The sequence below is a fragment of the Ceratotherium simum genome, chromosome 18 (genome assembly GCF_057802395.1).
Source record: "Ceratotherium simum simum isolate JZ-2026a chromosome 18, ASM5780239v1, whole genome shotgun sequence".
In the NCBI taxonomy this organism is placed as follows: Eukaryota; Metazoa; Chordata; class Mammalia; order Perissodactyla; family Rhinocerotidae; genus Ceratotherium; species Ceratotherium simum.
The window spans coordinates 1,045,227-1,064,005 of record NC_141917.1 but is presented as its reverse complement, the minus strand read 5'-3'; the positions used below and the strand labels follow the sequence as shown (position 1 = coordinate 1,064,005).

General features: G+C 59.0%; 1 protein-coding gene across 2 annotated transcripts; it reads left to right on the top strand.

Moving 5' to 3' along the window:
* The first annotated feature begins 1,455 nt into the window (after window positions 1–1,455).
* Window positions 1,456–18,398, top strand: CLPTM1L (CLPTM1 like). Of its 2 annotated transcripts, none has more exons than XM_087443096.1 (17): window positions 1,456–1,752; window positions 2,191–2,291; window positions 3,197–3,386; window positions 4,764–4,912; window positions 6,134–6,212; window positions 8,750–8,867; window positions 9,217–9,311; window positions 10,215–10,299; window positions 11,386–11,489; window positions 12,593–12,658; window positions 13,825–13,875; window positions 14,742–14,824; window positions 15,522–15,556; window positions 16,292–16,347; window positions 16,428–16,472; window positions 17,157–17,272; window positions 17,841–18,398. In XM_087443096.1, exons 1-17 carry the CDS (start codon window positions 1,591–1,593, stop codon window positions 17,923–17,925), a joined length of 1,620 nt encoding a protein of 539 aa, XP_087299222.1. In that variant the 5' UTR covers window positions 1,456–1,590; the 3' UTR covers window positions 17,926–18,398. The 2 variants fall into 2 exon arrangements, with proteins under 2 accessions (XP_087299222.1, XP_004440095.1); XM_004440038.3 differs by having other exon boundaries at window positions 1,458–1,752; window positions 4,767–4,912.
* Window positions 18,399–18,779: the final 381 nt, after the last annotated feature.

The window sequence follows — 18,779 nt, the reverse complement described above, 5'->3', positions numbered from 1 at the left end:
AGTAGGGAAAGGCCGTTGGGGAGAGGGCGGGCAGAGGGTGGCCCACAGGAGAAAGCATGCCGGCTCCCCGAGGCCCTGGATGGTGCCCCCCTCCCCATTAGGAAACGGAGCGCCGGGCTCTGTGCACAGTCTTCGTATGGATACGCGCATCCGTGAGTTCTGATCTCAGCCAGCACAAACGTCTGAGGGACTCTGAGAATGAACTGCATCCCACTCCGGAGGAAGACGGTTAGCACTCGAGGGCCCCTAACCAGACGCCCACATTCAACAGTAAGTTCTCCAAATATCACCTCGCCGGCACCAGGAGGGCTGCTCACACACACGGGAGCTGTTACAGGTAACTTTCCAACGGCGGAATAATTTTCTTGGGTGGGAAACAAAATCCCGTGGGAGCCGTGTCCCGGCCAGGAGGGCCAAGCATCGGACAGGTCCGATGGCAGACACTTGGGAGTGACCTGCAGTCTGGAGGTCCGGCTGGTCCCAAGTCCCTGCCTATCAGGGGGTTTGTATCTGACCTTCCAGAAAGCCCTGCAAAGCCTTCTTCTAGTTCCCAGTTGCACCAGCAGCCGGACACCGGGCTTTGCGCGATGGCTCCTGTCCCTGCTGGGCAATATCTGCACCTGGGACGGAATTCAAAGTGGATCAGAACTCGGTCTGCGAGCGAGGAGAGGGGTGTGAAGCCGCGCCCGGAGCTGCGGGATCCGCAGCCTTCCCGGGCCCGCCCGCTGGGGCTCCCGCAGCCGGGGCGGGTGTCTGGCCCCCGCAGACGCAGGGCCCAGCTGCGCAGGCGACGCGGGACATGGCGCCCCTCCCCGCCGCGGGCAGCACCGGGGCAGCGGTGCACGCGAGCCCCGCGGCCGCACTGCCCGGCCCGTCCAGCGCCGGGCCTCGCCCCTGCATCCCGGGGATGCCTCCTTTCTCAGGACTTGACCGTGAAACCGCCGCCGCCACACGACACCAGGGCCTCGCTTCTGTGACCCTACGGACCATGTCCCCTCTCTGACTTGTATGTGACGCCCCCCAGACCTGAAGGGCCCCGACAGCGCGGAGCCCGGCGTCCCCCCGGCAGGCTCCGCGAAGGCTGGCGTCCACCTCCTCGTCGGTGCGCGGGCTGCGGGGGCTTGGGCACGGCGCGCCCTCGGGGGGCGCCCGGGGGACCTGCTGCTCCAGGGGGGCGCTCTGGACGCCCCCCGCCCACTCGGCCCTCCCATACCCGCCGAAGCCGGAGCGCCAGGACCCCGCGGGGCATGCCGGGAGCCCGGCGCTGGCGGGTGACGTCACTCCGCCGCCGCGCTCCCGTCGCGAGCGTGTGTGCGCGGCGACCACGGGACTACGCTTCCCAGGGGGCCGCGCGGCGCGCGCATTTCCGGCAGGGCAGCGGACCCGGAAGCCGCGGCGGGCCGGCGAATCCCGCGGCGACAGCTCGGCGGCGGCGGGAGCATGCGGGGCGGCTGGCGGCCCGGGGCGCGCGGCGCGTTCGTTCCCTCGCGGCGGCGGCGCGTGGCGGCTCTCGCGTGAGCTGCGCGGCCGGAGCGGCGGCTGGGGACGGCGGGGCCCGCGGCGGCGAGGCGGGGGCGGCGGGCGGGCGCCATGTGGAGCGGCCGCAGCTCCTTCACCAGCCTGGTGGTAGGCGTGTTCGTGGTGTACGTGGTGCACACCTGCTGGGTCATGTACGGCATCGTCTACACCCGCCCGTGCGCCGGCCACGGCAACTGCATCCTGCCCTACCTGGCGCGGAGGCCCAAGCTGCAGGTGAGCGCGGGGGTGGGGGCTCGGGGATCCCGGCACGGCGGGGCTGAGGGCCCTGGCACCTGAGTGCTGACCTCAGGGCCCTTCTCTCCTGAGCCCACCCGGGGCCGGCTGGAGGCTGCTGGCCTGGTCCCTGACCTGGGGGTCGTACCCTAAAGACCCGGCCTGCACGGTGGCCCCAGACGGCCCGGGCTGGGGCCCGGCCATCCGGGGTCCGTGTCCCCCGCCCTGCCGATCCGGTGGATGCACACGTTAGCACATTGTGTCTGTGCAGCGGACACGGCAGGCGGCCGTCCTTCCACCGGTCGGAGTTCTGTCCCTCTGGAGTGAAAGGAAGCCTCTGCCGGGCGGCTGGTCAGATGGTCCTCCCTCAGTATAGCTGTCTGACCTGTGTTCTCTGCCAGGGGCCTGGGGAGCTAACTTTCTTGACGTCCTTTTCAGCTAAGTGTGTACACTACCACCCGGTCCAACCTCGGTGCGGAGAACAACGTGGATCTGGTCTTGAACGTGGAGGACTTTGATGTGGAGTCCAAATTTGAAAGGTATCGCTGTGGGACAAAGTGCCAGTGATGGGGTAGACGTTAATAATCTTGAGATGGTTTGGAAGTTAGCGTTCTGTCTGTAGTAAGGTTCTTATTATGAAGCAGGCGGCGTGCCCTGCTGTCTTGGATGGTGGAGCATTTTAAATGTGGACGTGTGTGATGCATACACAGTGAAACATTTGTTGTTCTTGAAGGTAGAGATGGCGTTGTCACTTAGGAAGTAGCTGACACCAGCCTCTGGTGGCCATGGGATACACGGCCGCGGGGAGTTTCCAGACGAGCGGGTCTAGGGGTGGAGACACTGTAGTGGGGAACAGACAGCTTATGGTTGCCATGGTTCCCATGGCAAACAACTTGTTTCTCCCTAATGGAAGCAGCTTTAAAGTTATATGCAATGTGTGGTTTTAGTTTTAAGATCTCAGCAAGTATAATTTAAGAAACGATTTGTTTATCAAGAGTCTGCCTTTTCCCTCTGCACTGTCTGGGAGGTATCAGATGACAGTCATGGAATGTGTGACACTGGGCTGGACTAAGCATCCTCTATCCAGCCCGCCCCCTCGGAGAGCTTCGGGAGGCAGTGCTGTGGGCAAGGGAAGCCCGCGCACTTGGGGCAGCCACTGCCTGCCGGGCCACTTCAGCCTGTGACCTCGGTGAGTGACTGTGAAGTGGAGACAGGAAACTCAGGCTTTCAGCTTTCAGGGTAGCTGCCATGCTTTTAGGGCAAGTTCTGTAAACATCTGCACTCAGGGCTTCAGGAAAGTCGAGGCAGGTGGGTTTCACTTTTAGTGCTTCTAAAGCTGAAATTAGTTTGAAACAGCGTAGTGTATAAAGATGTCGAGTGGTCTCAGGTGCGTGTATCTGCATACAACACGAAGTGGTTGAAGTTGTCATCTGTTCTGCTTTAGGACAGTTAATGTCTCTGTACCAAAGAAAACCAGGAACAACGGCACGCTGTATGCCTACATCTTCCTCCATCACGCGGGCGTGCTGCCATGGCACGACGGGAAGCAGGTGCACCTGGTGAGCCCTCTGACCACCTACATGGTCCCCAAGCCGGAAGAGGTCAATCTGCTCACGGGGGAGTCGGCTACACAGGTGAGTGTCTCGTCAGGTTAGCAGCCGAAGGATGCCTGCGCTCTCCCCTTGGAATTCACACGTGCGTGTCCCTGCACATGCAGCCTGCGTCTGGGGTGGAGTGGCTGCTGGAAGATAAAGTGATTTGTAGTTATTGGCATACATATCTATGTTTCAGCTGAATAATTGCCTGTGGGTTTGCAGAGAAACGTTACATCAGATTAGTGATGTGCAATTAAAGTAACCCATTGACGTTCTTTACCCAGATTCCTACTCAGGCTATGGTCCTTCTCAACGCCTAGAGCGTGTGCACCCCTGTGGGGTGCGGGACGGCCCCTGCTGCAGAGCTCAGCTGCGTTGTCACATAGAGTTGGGAGACTCGCTGCACTGTGTGTAGGACAGATGGGACAACTCTTGAGTGTTTAGTCTAAGAGTTTATTTCAAGATTATGAAATAGGCACGTGTACAGATTATACTTGTGCATCGTATAAAACTGTGGTACAAAGAAACTCTGGAAATCACCTGAGTGGTCACTCATGAAGCTGTGGATGGAACAGACGGGTTCTGCCCCTCAGGTCTGTGTTGAATGGAAGGTGGGGTGACTGACAGACAGGAGGCAGCTGCTTTCCTGGAAGTCTGACACTGCCATGTGTGTTGTGTCCTTGGGAAGACCCCTCTTCTCCCTTCCCTGGGGACAGCATGGCACTGCCTCGAAGGCCTTCCTAGGGCATCAGGGAGGCGGGGGGTGTAAAGGGTGTGGAGGAGTCCCTGGAACATACAGATGCCAAGTAAAGGTTAGCTGTTGCTGTGACTCGGGAAACCATTTTTATTATAAATTATTATAGCTACACTGTGTCTTTACAGATAAATGATGGCACTGGTTCATAGAATTTATCAATTAGATCTGAAATAAAGATTTTCCCACCAGTCAGTTTCTTTCTGAATTTAGTTGTGTTTAGGATTGATGCCCAGTTGTTGACACGTTTCCTTCCAGACAACTTGACGTACCTGGTGTAGAAGCAGTCTCCTTACACACCACGGGGCTGTTAGCTCCTGATTGGCTAGGCCTCCTGCAAATGTCCCAGGGCCTCGCCCTTCTCAGATCTGAGAAGTGGGCCTGCTTAGGCTGAGGACCCAAAGCAGGAGTCACTGAGATCCAGGACCACATATTGCAATCTCTGGCTTCTGTTGAGAGAAGCAAGTGAGGGTGCAGGGTCTGGAGGAACTGGCAGCCGTGGGCCCCACATGCCCTGCAGGCTCTGCTTCCCAGCTGTGCTGTCTCGGCACGTGGGCTGTTCCCAGGTGAAGGTGCCGACCGCCCTGCTGCCTCGGACCCTCTCAGGCACGGCATCCCACCCCAGGTTCCTCTTCTCCTGCCAAGTCACTTCTCTCATTTAGCAGCAGATCGAAGCGGAGAAGAAGCCGACAAGTGCCCTGGATGAGCCCATTTCTCACTGGAGACCAAGGCTAACACTGAACGTGATGGTGGATGACTTCATCTTCGATGGGTCCTCCCTGCCCGCTGACGTGCATCGGTACATGAAGATGTAAGTGCCGCTGGGCTGAGGGTGAGCTGAGGACCAGCACTGTGGGGGTGGCGCCGCAGGACACGGGTACCTGCCCGGCCCCGAGCATCGCTCGTTTACTCCCTGAGCTGACAGCAGAGGGGGTGACCCGGGGGTGTTGGGGGTGGAGGAAGCCCCCTGGGATGGTGGCTGACCAGAATCCAAAAACGGGTAGGCCACACTAGCATCCTTGAGCCGTCCCTGTGATGAGAGCCCAGAGGGCGAGAAGGCTGCCTGGAGCACGCCCAGCCTCACCCTCCTCTCCTGGAGGTCTTGCTCATCAAGGTTGCAGCAGAGCTTGGGAAGGGGAAAGAAAGACAGGGGAGGGAGTCCTCTTGCCCTCTGCTCTTGGCAGGGGTGTCCACTGGAGAGAAGGTGGAAGGCACTGATGAGACCGTGTCCCTCTGCACCCCGGGAGGTTTTTGTCCCGTCTGCATACTGATTACCTTTGTTAGGAACCTCATGATTTGTTCATTTTACATTTTCTTGAAAATCAATTTTTAAATAGTTACGTTACTCTCCCTTGTCGTCATTAGTTAAGCATAACTATTGAAATTACTTCAAAGTAGGTTATCCTGCATCTCCCTACTTGAAGATTCTCCCCTGTTAAGATCTCCGACTAGATCATCAGGTGGCACCTAGAAGTGGCTGTGATGAGAATTGTTTTCCTTCTTCACTTTTCAGTGGTTCTTGGGGTATTATCATGAGCGTTTTTGCCTTTTTAAAATTTTAATCTTGTTTTTGAATATGTAATACAGTCACATAGTTCAAAGTGTAAAAGGTACAGAGAGGTCATTGGGTGAAAAGCACCTCACTCCCATTCTCCGACCCCTGGCCCCTCCCAGGTGTCAAAGGTAGATGGGTTTTTATTTCTGTTCTCACTGCATCACTGACTACGCCACATCAGTGCACGGACGGGCCCGTCTCTTTCTGCAGCCTGGATGGGTTCCACATGTGGCCGGGTCCCCGTTTATTTCCCATCTCCTCCTGGTGGCCCCTGGGGGTTTCCCACCCGTGGCTGTGACTGTCAGGGAAGACCCCTCTGCTTGCATCGGGAAGGCAGGTGCTGGGACTATTGTGACCAAAAGCTACTGAAGGCACTGGTGGGATTTCTCTGGTATAAATGCCGTGTCTCTGTGCTGCATTCAGTCCTCTGAAGGCAACAGTTCACGTTGACGTTGACAGCTGTGCTTTGACCCTCAGGATCCAGCTGGGGAAGACCGTGCACTACCTGCCCATCCTGTTCATCGACCAGCTCAGCAATCGGGTGAAGGACCTCATGGTGAGTGTTGCTCCTTCTGGACTCCCGAGACCTCGCGTGTGGCTGCGCCGGCCCTGCTGTGGTCACTGGTGCGCGTGTTTCTCACTTGGCGTGGGCGTGCTCTGGGCTTGCTGCTGGCTGGCGGTGGGGTCCCTACGAGCCGCTCCCTCCCCAAGGCCTCACACCCTCGCTGTGAAAGGCTCTGGAAAGATCTTTTGCTAACTGGATGGTGGGCGTGAGGAGCCCGTGGAAAGGCCTCGTGTTGTTCGAAACTGCTTGTGAATGCTGCTCCATTGAACCTGAGGTTTCTGACTCGAAGGCACAGACTGATTCAGAAAGTGTCTTGAGCAAGCTGCTTCCTCCAGGGCTGGCCCTGTGTAGTATCGCCACCCGCCTTGGAGCCCATGGCTGCCCAGGGCGGTCCAAGGGCCCGGCTGAGGCACGCGGGTGGACAGGAGCTCTGGCGCCCTGTCCTCTGGGGCAACGATGGTGCCCCCTCTCTCAGGGTGGGTTGGAGGGTGAATGAGATCCGCCAGCCTTCGGCCAACAGTGGTCATGATGGTTGACGTCCCACATCACTTGCCATGTGCCAGGCACTGTGCCGAGCACGGGACAGACATTGAAAGTCCCGGAGCTGGTCCTGTGGAGGTGTCACTGCTGTCCTTGTTTCACGGGGGCTTTTTCGGGTCACGGGTGACCTGAGCAGAGCTGGATTAACTGCCCTGTGCTGCCGCTCATTTGTGAGCATTCACCAGGAGCCGAGCCACGTCTTCTCCCCTTACCATTTCCAGCGTTTCTGAAGTGGGCGCTTTCCATGTCACAGACGAGAAAGCAGAGGCCTGGACAGCACACGTGGCTCGCCGGGCCCCCGGCCCCGCTCTCCTGCCTCCTGCTGGCCGAGACACCCAGGATTGACCGTCACTGCACCGCGGTTCACTGGGGCCCCATGGGGTCCCTGAGACACAGGGCCCTGCACTTTCTGGGTGCCGACTGCACCTGCGTGGCCTGCAGGCCAGGGCGGGCAGTTACAGTCCCTTCCTGGTGTTTTCTGGAGGGTGCATGGTGTTGCGTGCAAACCTTCGGCCATGCCCGGCTCTGCTGAGCCGCACAGACGGTGCTTTGTAGCCCTTGATGCCGCCGTGGTTGCTGTGGGTAAAGCCCCAGTGCTGGCTTCTCGCAGGGCCTTAGGAAGTGGTGAGGAGGGTGTGGTGGGGCCGCTGGAGGTTCCGGGGCAGCGTTTTCAGAGCACCTGCCTGTTCCCTGTCACGTGGGTTTAGTGACCCCGTGTTCCATGGTTTAGTGAAAGGCCTGACGGTCAAGGGTGCCATTGTCCACAGACACAGAATCTCGCGTACAGGCAGCTAGCTTTTCCCAGATCCCCTCTGTGTCCCTAACGGTTTGTCTGGCTCGGAGCTGTCTGTGGACAACCACCAAGCCTGCTGGGGTGATGGGCCACTGCCCACTTGCCGGGGCCTAGACAGCGGCCCTGCCGTGGGATGGGCCTGGTCTGCCGCCCACCTGCCCTGAGGCCGGTGCCCTGCATGGGGTGACCCGACACCTGGGCCTGTTGTTAGTTGATCTGGGCACGTTCTGGTTGCCGGGCTTACAACGTCAGCCACGTTCACTGAAGGGTCGTGGTGAGTGAGTTAGGTCCAGTGGGTCTGAAGGCACAGCCCTCACTCGGTGTAGTGGAATGTGGCAGTCCTGTGTCCGTGACCCTTGGGAGTGAGGGGGTCACTGCCCCGTGTGCTGCCGGGGGCCTCCCCGCAGGGCGTCTTGGGACCTGGCCACCATGGCCCACAGTACTGAGGGCCGCGTGTGCGCAGGACGCCGTGACCACGCCGTCCTTCCTGAGGCGGCCCTCCCCCCTATTCTGTGCTTCCTCATGAGCCCGGCTCAAGTTTGGCCTCTCCCTGAAGCTTTCTGCTGTCCCCCAGATGAGGGTGACGCCTGCCCGCGCTCCGTACTTCACCCTCTCCGGGAGCACTCGACCGTGTGTGTGGCTGGGCTGCATGTGCCTCCCACACGTTCCAGCCCTTTCGGGTGGGGTGCTGAGGCTCCCTCAGGCCTGTGCTCGGCACAGCTGCGCGAGCGGGTCCCTCGCACACGCTGGTGGAGCCGCTCCTGCTGAGGAAGGAGGTAGAGGGAGGGCCAGCTCACGGGGCTGTGGTCACGAGAGACATGTAGGAGGGTGAGTGTGCCGTCAGGAAATGCTGTGAGCACTTTGCGGAGGGGGGCCCGGTTCTGAGAGGACAGCGTCGTGGGCACCAGAGCCCCGAGAGAGGGGCGGGAGGAGGAGGAGGGACGTTGGGAAACTCAGACCCGGGTCTGACCCTACGGCCCGACACCTGGTACGGGCATCTAGAGCAGACGGTGGCCACATGGGCCCCGGCTCTGAAGCTCCGCCTCTGCTGTGCACGGGCGTGGTTGGCGTGAAGCTTGCAGAAAGAGCTGTGCTCCCCTCCAGTGCAGTGTGGCCCAGGGCTCGTGGCTCGGGGGCAGGAGTCCCTGGGCAGAGGGCTGCGGCTGGGCTCTCACGGTGCCGTCCTCCCCCGCAGGTCATAAACCGCTCCACCACCGAGCTGCCTCTCACCGTGTCCTACGACAAGATCTCGCTGGGGCGGCTGCGCTTCTGGATCCACATGCAGGATGCCGTGTTTTCCCTGCAGCAGTTCGGTGAGGCTGCCCTGCGGGCTGGCCCGGAGCCTGCTGGACGGAGCCATCCTGGAGCTCTGAGTCCAGATAGCTTTATGCAGACTCCAGGAGCCTCTGCGCCTCCCAGTGCGGGCTCCTGCTCATCATTCCAGTCAAGGGTCACCAGTGTCTCGTCTCCGTTTTCTGAGCTTGAAAGCGTCCTTGTTGGTTACCTGAACATTTGGTTTGTTCGGATTGTGGTATTTGAAACAGCACCATTTGGGTTGCCGCCCTTTGCTGCTGACGAGACCAAGTCCTGCCTCCAGCAGCCACTCCGACTTCAAGTCAGGTCCACCCGCCCATTTCACATTGTGTTTTTTTGCCTTTTCAGGATTTTCAGAGAAAGATGCTGATGAAGTGAAAGGGATTTTCGTTGATACCAACTTGTATTTCTTAGCGTTGACCTTCTTTGTTGCAGCATTTCACGTGAGTGGGTCACTGCATTCTCGTCGGTGATCGGTCATGGTGGGTGTGGGCAGCTCCTCGGGCACCAGCCGTCCTCACCTGGGGGACTCGGGTGGCACTGCCCACCTTGACGGCCCCGTGGTGGCCAGCAGGCCTGAGAATTGGCAGGCCGTCATCCTGGGGCCTCTCACCCAGCTCAGAAGAGGGGGCCTACGGCATCTGGACCTCGGGGCACTGGCCACCGTAAGGTCTTGGGGCTTTTCTGCTGGTTGTGGAGGCCATTTTGAAAAGAGATCCAGAATCAGAGAGATTAATGAATGACTTTGCAAAATAAGTACTTCATTGTATAAATTCTAGAATGGCAATTTTAATGTTAAAAAATCCAGCCCTGTGTGTGGAATCCCTCTCTGAATATGGAGTCTCAAGGCTGGCAGGAGAAGGCCGTCCCCACGGGGCAGCTGTGCTGCACTCGGGGTCCAGATGGGATGATGTGGGCCGAGGGAGCAGTGCTGCAGCTGGTGCGCAGAGCCTGGGGACTGGCCGCCAGTCAAGCTAAAGCTTTCCAAAACCGTGCTAGGAAACAGCAGTTGTCATCAACAGGTCAGCGTGTCAGGACGAGCCCGTGCACTTCTGAGGCAGCGGGCACACTGTGCGCTCACTGGCGGCACAGGGATGGGGGGAAGCTTTCAGAGGTCCCTGCGGGCCCCCCACACATGAGTGGAGTCAGAGATGCTCGCAGTAGACGCGGCCCCTGTGAAGCCCACGGTGGTAGATGAGACGCGTGGCCAGGGGATTTCAGGACACTTGGGGGCCGTCTTGGTGTGTCCTTGCCATCTGGGCCCGGTGCACACCTGCGTCTCACGGAGCACACAAGTGACGGGACAGCTGCGATGCTGACGGCTGTCCTTGCTGCTGCTTTTTCAGCTGCTTTTTGATTTCCTGGCGTTTAAAAACGACATCAGCTTCTGGAAGAAAAAGAAGAGCATGATTGGAATGTCCACCAAAGCAGGTAGACGTGCTCCGACTTCTGCCCCACTCCCGTAGCGTACGCCGCTGTTGGTAAGGCCGGCTGCAGTTCACTGTGAGAGCTGACGTCGACGCAGGTCTGCGAGAAAGGCTAGTTGCAGGCCTCATCCCCTGCCCTTGCTCAGGAGAGGCCTTGACCATGCTCGTGACAACCGGGGAGGGCGCTGTCTCCAAGGCTGTGGTGAATGTGGTGGAGCACAGGGCCATGGAGGCCCCACAGCCAGGCCGCCTCGGCAATGACGTGGATGCGGGTCCTCAGTGCCCGTCTCTGTCGGTCAGGGGTCAGGTTTGGCTGCCAAGCGAGTGTCTCCAACAAGAGGCAGTTCTTTTCCTCCCGTGGAAATGACACACCCATGTGGGTGGTCTGGCTGCTTGGGTGGCCCCCGATGTCATCCGTGTCTCAAGTTCCACTGTCCTGCCCTCTGCTTTCCTGGGGGAGGATGGGGCCCCCTGCTGGGTTCTCCTGCCCCCTCCCCTCGCCTTTTCAGGGTCTTACGGGGCAGCAGACGGCTATGGCCCTGAGCAGGGTTTGTGGGTCCCCGAGTCTGTGCCTAGGGAAGGCAGCAGGCGTCCTCCCCGCTGGGGCCCGCACCCCTGACGAGCTCCCACATAGGCAGGACACTCACTCCATGCAGTGTCTTCTAAAGTACAGCTTAAAGGAAAAAGCACAGCTTCTAAAAGATAGACACGTTATCACAGAACTGGTGTAAAAACAGGAGAGCATGGAGTCAGAGTACAGGGGAGCAAGTCTTCATGATCCCAGTCAGGAGCCCGTTTCTCGGTGTGTTTTCTGTGCGTTTGTCTGTTTGCAGTTACACTCATGTTTACAGAGCTGAGGTTTCCTTCTGTTCCGTCCTGTAGCCTTTCATGGTCCTTTTAAAACGTTTTCCATAGCCCCGCGTGGTCTATTTTTTAATGGATGCAGGGGGAGAAACACTTGAAGCTCTGTGTGCGTGCACGTGGAGAGCTGAGTGCGTGTCCTTGGGGGGCTGCACACGTGTGGGCATGTGTGTGAGGAGTGGGGGCGGCCAGCCCCTCTCATCACGGCCCACCCCGCTCCCATCCCCAGTGCTCTGGCGCTGCTTCAGCACGGTCGTCATCTTCCTGTTCCTGCTGGACGAGCAGACGAGCCTGCTGGTGCTGGTCCCAGCGGGCATCGGAGCCGCCATCGAGGTGAGTTGAATTGTCCCTCTGGGCGGTGGTGTGAGTTGTCCAGTCCCTGGGCCCGAGCGCCCAGTGCAGTCAGACCCTGCGTCCCTGCCTAAGGAGTGATGTGCAGGCAGGGAAAGGGTGCAGTGGCTGTGGGTTCTGAACAAAGCCAGAGCCTGGAAGGTGGCCTCTGATGGCTCTGCGTTTCTTGTTGTGGAGAAAGCATCAGCTCCTCACATCCGTCCACGGAGCATATTTTAACACGTTGGATAAACTCCAGCGCAGCCTGTGCTGTGCTGGACTCTGTACGCAGCAGAAGTATGCGACGTGGCCTCGAGAAGCTTGGTGCCCTGGGACCGGCCCGTGGGGCAGGCGGGCTTGGGGCCAAGCCTTGAGGACAGGGGTGGGGTTGGGATGCAAGAGCAGTGGAGGGGGTGGCAGGCCAGGGTGTCCCTGCTCTGCAAGTCCCAGCCCTCCTCGGGCTCTGTGCTGCCGCCCTGACCATGAGCCTCAGCTGTGGCCATATTCCTACCTCCTTGCCTGCGGGTGCCGCTCATGTGACTGTCCCGTCGGGGACTGCGCTTGCACTGCCCGTCGAGGGGGAGCGCTGGCAGGGGACCCTCTTGTAGCCACAACCCACAGTGTAGAAACTGATCTCAAAGACAGTTGTCCTAGTCCTTCATCCGTGAGGCGGCAAGTGGGGGTGGGTCCCGGAGAGACCCAGAAATGGCAGGACTTGAGGCGGAAGCTTGGGGCCTACGGGGTGATTTTGGAGGTGGTGGGGTGGGTAAGCCAGCCAGCTGCAGGTGAGCTGGGAAGGGGCCGGGGCCCAGAGGAGGACGGCCAGGCCGAGTGCCAGTTTTGTGGGTGCCAAGGGGAGGTTGTAGCATCCACGTGGCCGACAAGCTCACTGGGTTGGTGTGGAGGCCACGAGCCAGCTCCCCGGGTGCCTGCGGTGAACTGTGAGAACGGCAGGGGAGGCAGAGCAGTCAGCCTGGGGCCAGGGGTGGAGACGTGGCCTGAGCCTACAGACCCTGTGGTGGGTCACTGTCCAGTCGTGAGTTCCGGCCCTGCCTTGGTCGCGGCCTCGGGATCGTAAATGTCAGTTTCTGGTTCTTTCCTCTCAGCTGTGGAAAGTGAAAAAAGCGTTGAAGATGACTGTTGTTTGGAGAGGCCTGAGGCCCCAGTTCCAGGTGAGCGTCTGTGCTGTAAGGACTCAGCCCCCTCTTCTCTGCGGACTGTTGTCTCCCTCCCTCCTGTCCGCACGGACTTCCTTCCTCTCTTGACGGCCCGCCGCTCATCGCACAAGATGTCTGCCGGTGTCTCTTTTAGTTGCCCCCAGTCAGGTGCGGGACCCTGGGAGGGGGTGACTGTCACTTGATCCCATGGCTGGCCACCTGAGTAGGTGGGAACGCACAGGCGTCTCGGAGGGCGGCGGGCAGAGCTGGTCCCCGCCGTGGCAACCCTGCAGTCCCCGTGGCCTGTCCTGTGTTGGCTTTGTGATCATGGCTAATTCTGGGTTCACATGGGGATTTCTTGATCATGGGCCTGGTGGTCACTTCCCACTCCTGTAACAGACACAGGACGAGGGTCTGGTGGGCTGGGTGTCACAGCTGTGCCTCCACGCGCTCCCTCAGGGGCGTGATGCCGCCGGGTTGCAGTTCACACCAGATTCCCAAGCAGCTGCTGCTCTGGAGAGGCATTTGTCCCCAGGTACTGGATGTGGGCGAGTTCCCGGCGGGTCAGGGCTGGGATGGGCGCCAGTTGGAGGTTTCTGGCCGTGAAGCTGACTCTTCTTCCTTCGATGGACTGTAGTTGAGAACCTTGGCATTCATGACGCTCGGCTTTCCAGGTCTAAGCAGATGGAGGACAGAAAACTCAGCAGATGGGGTGCAGTGTGTTGTCTCCTTAGTTACCCCAGCGAGTCCACCTTTCCTGGCTTAAGAGCTGTGCGAAAAGTGTATCTGTACAAAAGAAGTGGTTTCACTGCAAAAACCAGCAGAACTGGGACGACGAAGCAGCCCTGGAGAGTGAAACACATATTACCGGGGTGGCGTCCCCCACACCTAGCACACGGTGTGGCCCGCGAGGTCCAGGCCAGGAAAGGAGAATCACTGCCCATCAGGTCCTCTCTGGGCCCCTCTGGCTCTGAAGGATGGAGAGAGCTGTGCCGTCATGCTGACCACAGGCCTTGACGGAGAGTCCAGAAAAACTCACCCTGGGGTCGCCAGAGCGCTGCTGGGCGGGGGGTTCCTGTGGGTCAGTGTATGGCCTGTCGCTCCTTCAGCCACAGCTGAGCCGTGCTCAGACACCTGCCTTAGGTCAGTTAATTAACGTGGTTGTGTTGCTTTTGTAACAGTTCGGCACTTACAGTGAATCTGAGAGGAAGACTGAGGAGTATGACACCCAGGTGAGCAGCAGGGGCGACGGGGGTGTGCGCAGGCAGGGAACGCAGCCCGGCATCCTGGGAGACGGTGCCCCTCCTGGACCGCTCATGGCGGAGAGGCCGTGCTGGTGGCACCTCCTTGGGCTGAGCTGCCGGGTGACCACGTCTCCTTGGATTTCCGACTTGGGAAGGAGGGCTGGGAGGGCTTCCCTCTGTTCCCTGTCCTTCCAGGTAACCCCATGTCCGTGTCGTCCCATGTGGTCAGCTGACATCTTTCTTTTTCACAAGGAGATCCTTCTCCTGTGGTTCACTGTGGTTGCTGCGAGCTCGCTCTGTCACCAAGACCGTGGTGACCCCCAGGAGGGCCCCATGTCCCAAGGCCATCCTGTGGGAGCTGCGGTTTCCAGGGTGATTCATCACATGTCCTGGACAGGGATGGTTTTAGTTGTGGTTGAGTGGGCGTCAGTTTGCCTTCCAGTCTTTGTTGGGATCACAGTCAAGTTCAAGTCAGAATAGACAGCGTGACGTAACTGCGTTCCTGGAAGGCAGTCCTGACACGCAGTTCTAGGAGAGCATCCTCAGGTTTCTCCCGATACGTCCATTCCTTGCTGTGTCGTAGGTTGGTTTGTCTTTCGTGAGCCAGTGTTGACACGTTACTGTTGACGCCCATGGTTCACGTCAGGCCCCGCTCTGGCTGTTGCGTGTTCCGTGGTCTGGACGAATGCGTGCTGGCGTGTGCCCTCCTTTCCTGCACCACACAGACTAGTTCACGGCCCTAAACATCATAGGCTTTTTGCCCGTCTGTCTGTCTCCACCCTTGTGAGTTAGCTCCCTGCAGTACCCTACAGGGTCGGATGCTGGGATGCTAACCGGGGTGGTCTGTCCCACAGGCCATGAAGTACCTCTCATACCTGCTCTACCCTCTGTGTGTCGGGGGCGCCATCTATTCGCTGCTGAACATCAAGTACAAGAGGTGGGTGCGCCCAGACTCCACACCTGCTGCCTGTCAGCGGGAAGGCCCGTTTGGTTACTGACAGCCCGCAAACCGTGCCCGGCCTGCTGCTGCGGCGCTTGGGGCCAGGCCGGCTCTGGGCCTCTGTCTCCTGTAGCGTAGAGAGTAGTAGGGCCCAACCCATCCTCGTGGGGTCGAGAGTGCTCGTGGGAGCAGAGCTCAGAGTTGAAGACAGCCTGAGGCTCATCACACGGTATCCCCTTGTCCCTTTCTCCTGAGCAGTGGGCACATAGAGAGAGGTCCCCAGCCCCACACTGGTGTTTGAGACGAGGTTCGGAACGAAGCACAGCTGCTCTGTTCGGGTGCTGCAGAGGGGCTGGGGGAAGACAGGTGAGGACGTGGCTCTGAGAGCTGTGCACGGGCCTCTTTCGTTCTTGCATCTCAATGGAAGTTCTGAAGGAAGAAATCTGTCAGCATGAAGTAGCCTGAGTTCCTCAGAACTTGTCCGTGCAGGTCTACACTGGCCGGGTGCCATAGCATCCGGGCGCCAGGCTCGGCCTCTGGAATCCAGCCAGGGCCCCAGGCTGCAGTTTGCAGACACCACACCTCACACGGGCACTGAGGGTTTCCACAGAAGAGTCGTTTCCGTCAATGTGACACCAACACCCATGAACAGGAGTCAGGCTTGCCCCAGTGACGGTTCTCTCTTGCGTTTCAGCTGGTATTCCTGGTTGATCAACAGCTTCGTCAACGGTGAGTCCCGGGTTTTCCCGACTCAGCAACAGCATTTACAGCAGCTATAACCTTTTATTGCTGCTGCTCGTAACCCAGTGGGATTTGAGGTCACCCGTGAGGCCCTCTGCCCTGCCCACCGCTTCCTGGGCCCCAGGGCACCTGGTGTGCCTTCGAGCACCCCTCATGGGCTGCCCGAGACGGGGAGCTCCGAGCAGCCTGTTTTCTCTAAACACGAGCAGTAACAGCACTGCCGTGACACAGGATTCCTCGGAGCAGACCAAAGCACCAGACCCCAGTATGTGGTGCGCTGCATGGGCCGGGGTCCGCTTCTCGGAGGAGCGCCCCTCCTGCCTTAGGTGGGCGTGGCCGCTTCTTCTAGGCTGGCCCTGGCTACAGTGCTGGCTCTCTGTGGGCAGTTAAGGGCCAGGGCCTGTCTATGGGGAGCAGACATGACAGGCTCCTGGCTGCGTGGTCAGTGGGTGTGATTCCCAAAAAGCCGCAGCTGCCAGGGCAGGGCTGTGTGGGGCAGGAGCCCCGTCTTCACTGCCCCAGCGCTCGCTTGCCGCTTTGGGTGAGAGTCACAGTGATTCATACAGAGGATTTGCTCCATGGAGTCAGTCTTTGCCAGCCAGAAAGCCACGGCATGTAAAGACTGGCTTCGGGGCCTGTCTGGGTGTTAGTCCTCGTGCCCCGGGTGCACAGGGGAGAGGGCGTGTGTGCTGGCTCCTCTCCACGCCCGTGTCTCTTCCTCAGGGGTCTACGCGTTTGGCTTCCTCTTCATGCTGCCCCAGCTCTTCGTGAACTACAAGGTAAGGCCGCGTCCCTGTCCCGACGCTCGCCCACGTCCCTGCCACCCACCACTGACGGCACCGTGTCTGCTTGTCTCCAGATGAAGTCAGTGGCGCACCTGCCCTGGAAGGCCTTCACCTACAAGGTCAGTGCTCGGCCACGTGAGCGCTGCGTGCTGCCTGGCCGAGCTTCTGTGGATGCATGGGGGGAGTCTCCTTTAAAACAGGAGCCGTGCTGATGCTGCAAGACCGTGCTTCTCGGACGTCGTAGCCACAGGAGACATTTCCTTGGGTTAAAAATCACATTACTTCTTGGCAATGTGCATCAAAAATCAGATGCCCCTAGACCCAGCGGCTGGGCGCCTGGGGCGGTGGATCCGTGTCCACCCGGAGGTCCCACGGGTTGGGCTGCCCTGAGGGTTGTCTTGGCACATCGAGGCCAGTCCCACGTGGTGGAGTTGGGACACGAGGCCTTCCAGTGCTTGTTGAGTCCACGTGACTCAGCCTTGAATTAGTGCTATGCGGTTTTCGAGGGGAACCTGAGTTAAAACGTGTGCTTCGGTTTTCTGAAGTTAAACAGCCCGTCCTGAGAAGGGCCCGTATGCTCCGAGCCCGTGTCTTCAGGGCGGTTCTCTGGGTTTCCTGCCATGTGGAGCCTGGGGAGAGGCCGAGCCCCGGGGCATCCAGGGCCCTTCGTGCCCTCGTTTTTTGCCTTTTTTCTATCGCCAGCGTCGCTTGCCCTGAGGATGGCTGACACGGGGTGGGGTGGGGCTTGGGCCGGGAAGCGTGGCGGGCGTCCTCTCACCTCCCCCGTCTACCCCGCACGGCAGGCATTCAACACCTTCATAGACGACGTCTTTGCCTTCATCATCACCATGCCCACCTCCCACCGGCTGGCGTGTTTCCGGGACGACGTAGTGTTCCTCGTTTACCTCTACCAGCGGTGGTGAGTGCGCCAGGGGTGGGATCGCCCAGGCGCCTGGTCATCCTGTGGGGAGGGGGCGATTTGCAGGTGGTGGTCCTCTCTTGTGTAAACGAGCGTTCCGGTCGCCAGTGGTGGGGCGTGGAAGAGGTGGCTCCCCCTGCCTCCGGCTGTAGGAGGGCTTGCTTCTGCCTGAAGGGTGTGAGTAGCCTGCAAGCACAGCTCTCCTTGGAGGACGCGAGCACTCGTCCTCCTCGATGTCGGGCAGAGCGGAAAGGACGCTGCCTCAGGCCCCTGTGCTGCACTCTGCATCAGGAGGATGGGGCCCCCTGGGGCGGGCCTCCCCTGGGGGGTGTCCAGACCCCATCTGCTTTGGCACAGCTGTCCTAGGCCTCTGATCGGTCCTGAGCGCAGAGCTCTGGCCTGTCCATTAAAAATAAAACCTCAGCAGGAGGGCACAAGGTGAACCCCCGGAATGCCTCTCCCACAGTAAGCTTCAGATGATTCGATTCTTAGTTATTGAAAATCGAGAGCACAGCTGTTCTCCCTTCAGGAAAGGTGGAGCTCCAGGAGCGTCTTGGTGTCGTTGCAGGCTTTATCCTGTGGATAAGAGCAGAGTGAACGAATTCGGGGAGTCCTACGAGGAGAAGCCCCAGCGGAAACCCCACACAGACTGAGCCCCCCGCTGGGGCCACTTTCAGCTGCCGCCACACAGCAGAGCTTGGACTGTCGGCTACTGAGTGTTTTTGGACGCTTCTGGTGGAATTCCTTGGACATTACATCTTCTGCATTGCCAAAATCCGAACGTTTCCCTTACGTCTCCTGAGCCCCCTTACGCTGTGTTGAGAGGAGCTGGCAGCACTCACGACGTGCCCCCGACGTGCAGACATCAGTCTCGGTCATTGGGCTGCTGGGTGCTCGGTGCAGGGGCCTCACCCAGTGCCCCTACCCGCAGACACCGAGGCAGGGAGGTGCAGATCTGCATTTCAGGGTGTCTGTAAGTGCTCCATACGTGATTCAAATGCCTCTTTACACCCATTCCCCGTAGACTCTGGGATCAAATGGCTTTTATCCTTTTTGTTTAAATTTGACTATTTTAAAGCTTAATGTATGTTTCTATTTTAAAATAAATTTCTCTGGCTGGAACATTTCTCTTGGCCTCAGATGACATGAAGAGTGTTTCAGATCCTTCAGTTTACCCTGTTCCCAGAAATGAACACGCGATAAGGGTTTACTTATGCATTTATTAAAAGGAGCAAATTTAAAGAAGCTCTCCCAAGCCTTTGAATCACGAATGTTCTTAAGTATTTATGTCTGGTTTTGAAGGCTGAATTATTATACCGTTATGACCAGTCAGGTTGATCGTGTTTTTATTAGAGAAACGCCCTACGTTAACGCAGAGAAGGAGAACAGGGAAGTGTCCTCACAGATGGGGCAGAGAAGGGCAAGATCTGGTGGAGGGTTAATCGCATGTGCAGTGAATTTGGGTCTTTGAGAATCTGTCTTCAGTGTGCGTCTGGGTGGGTGTGAG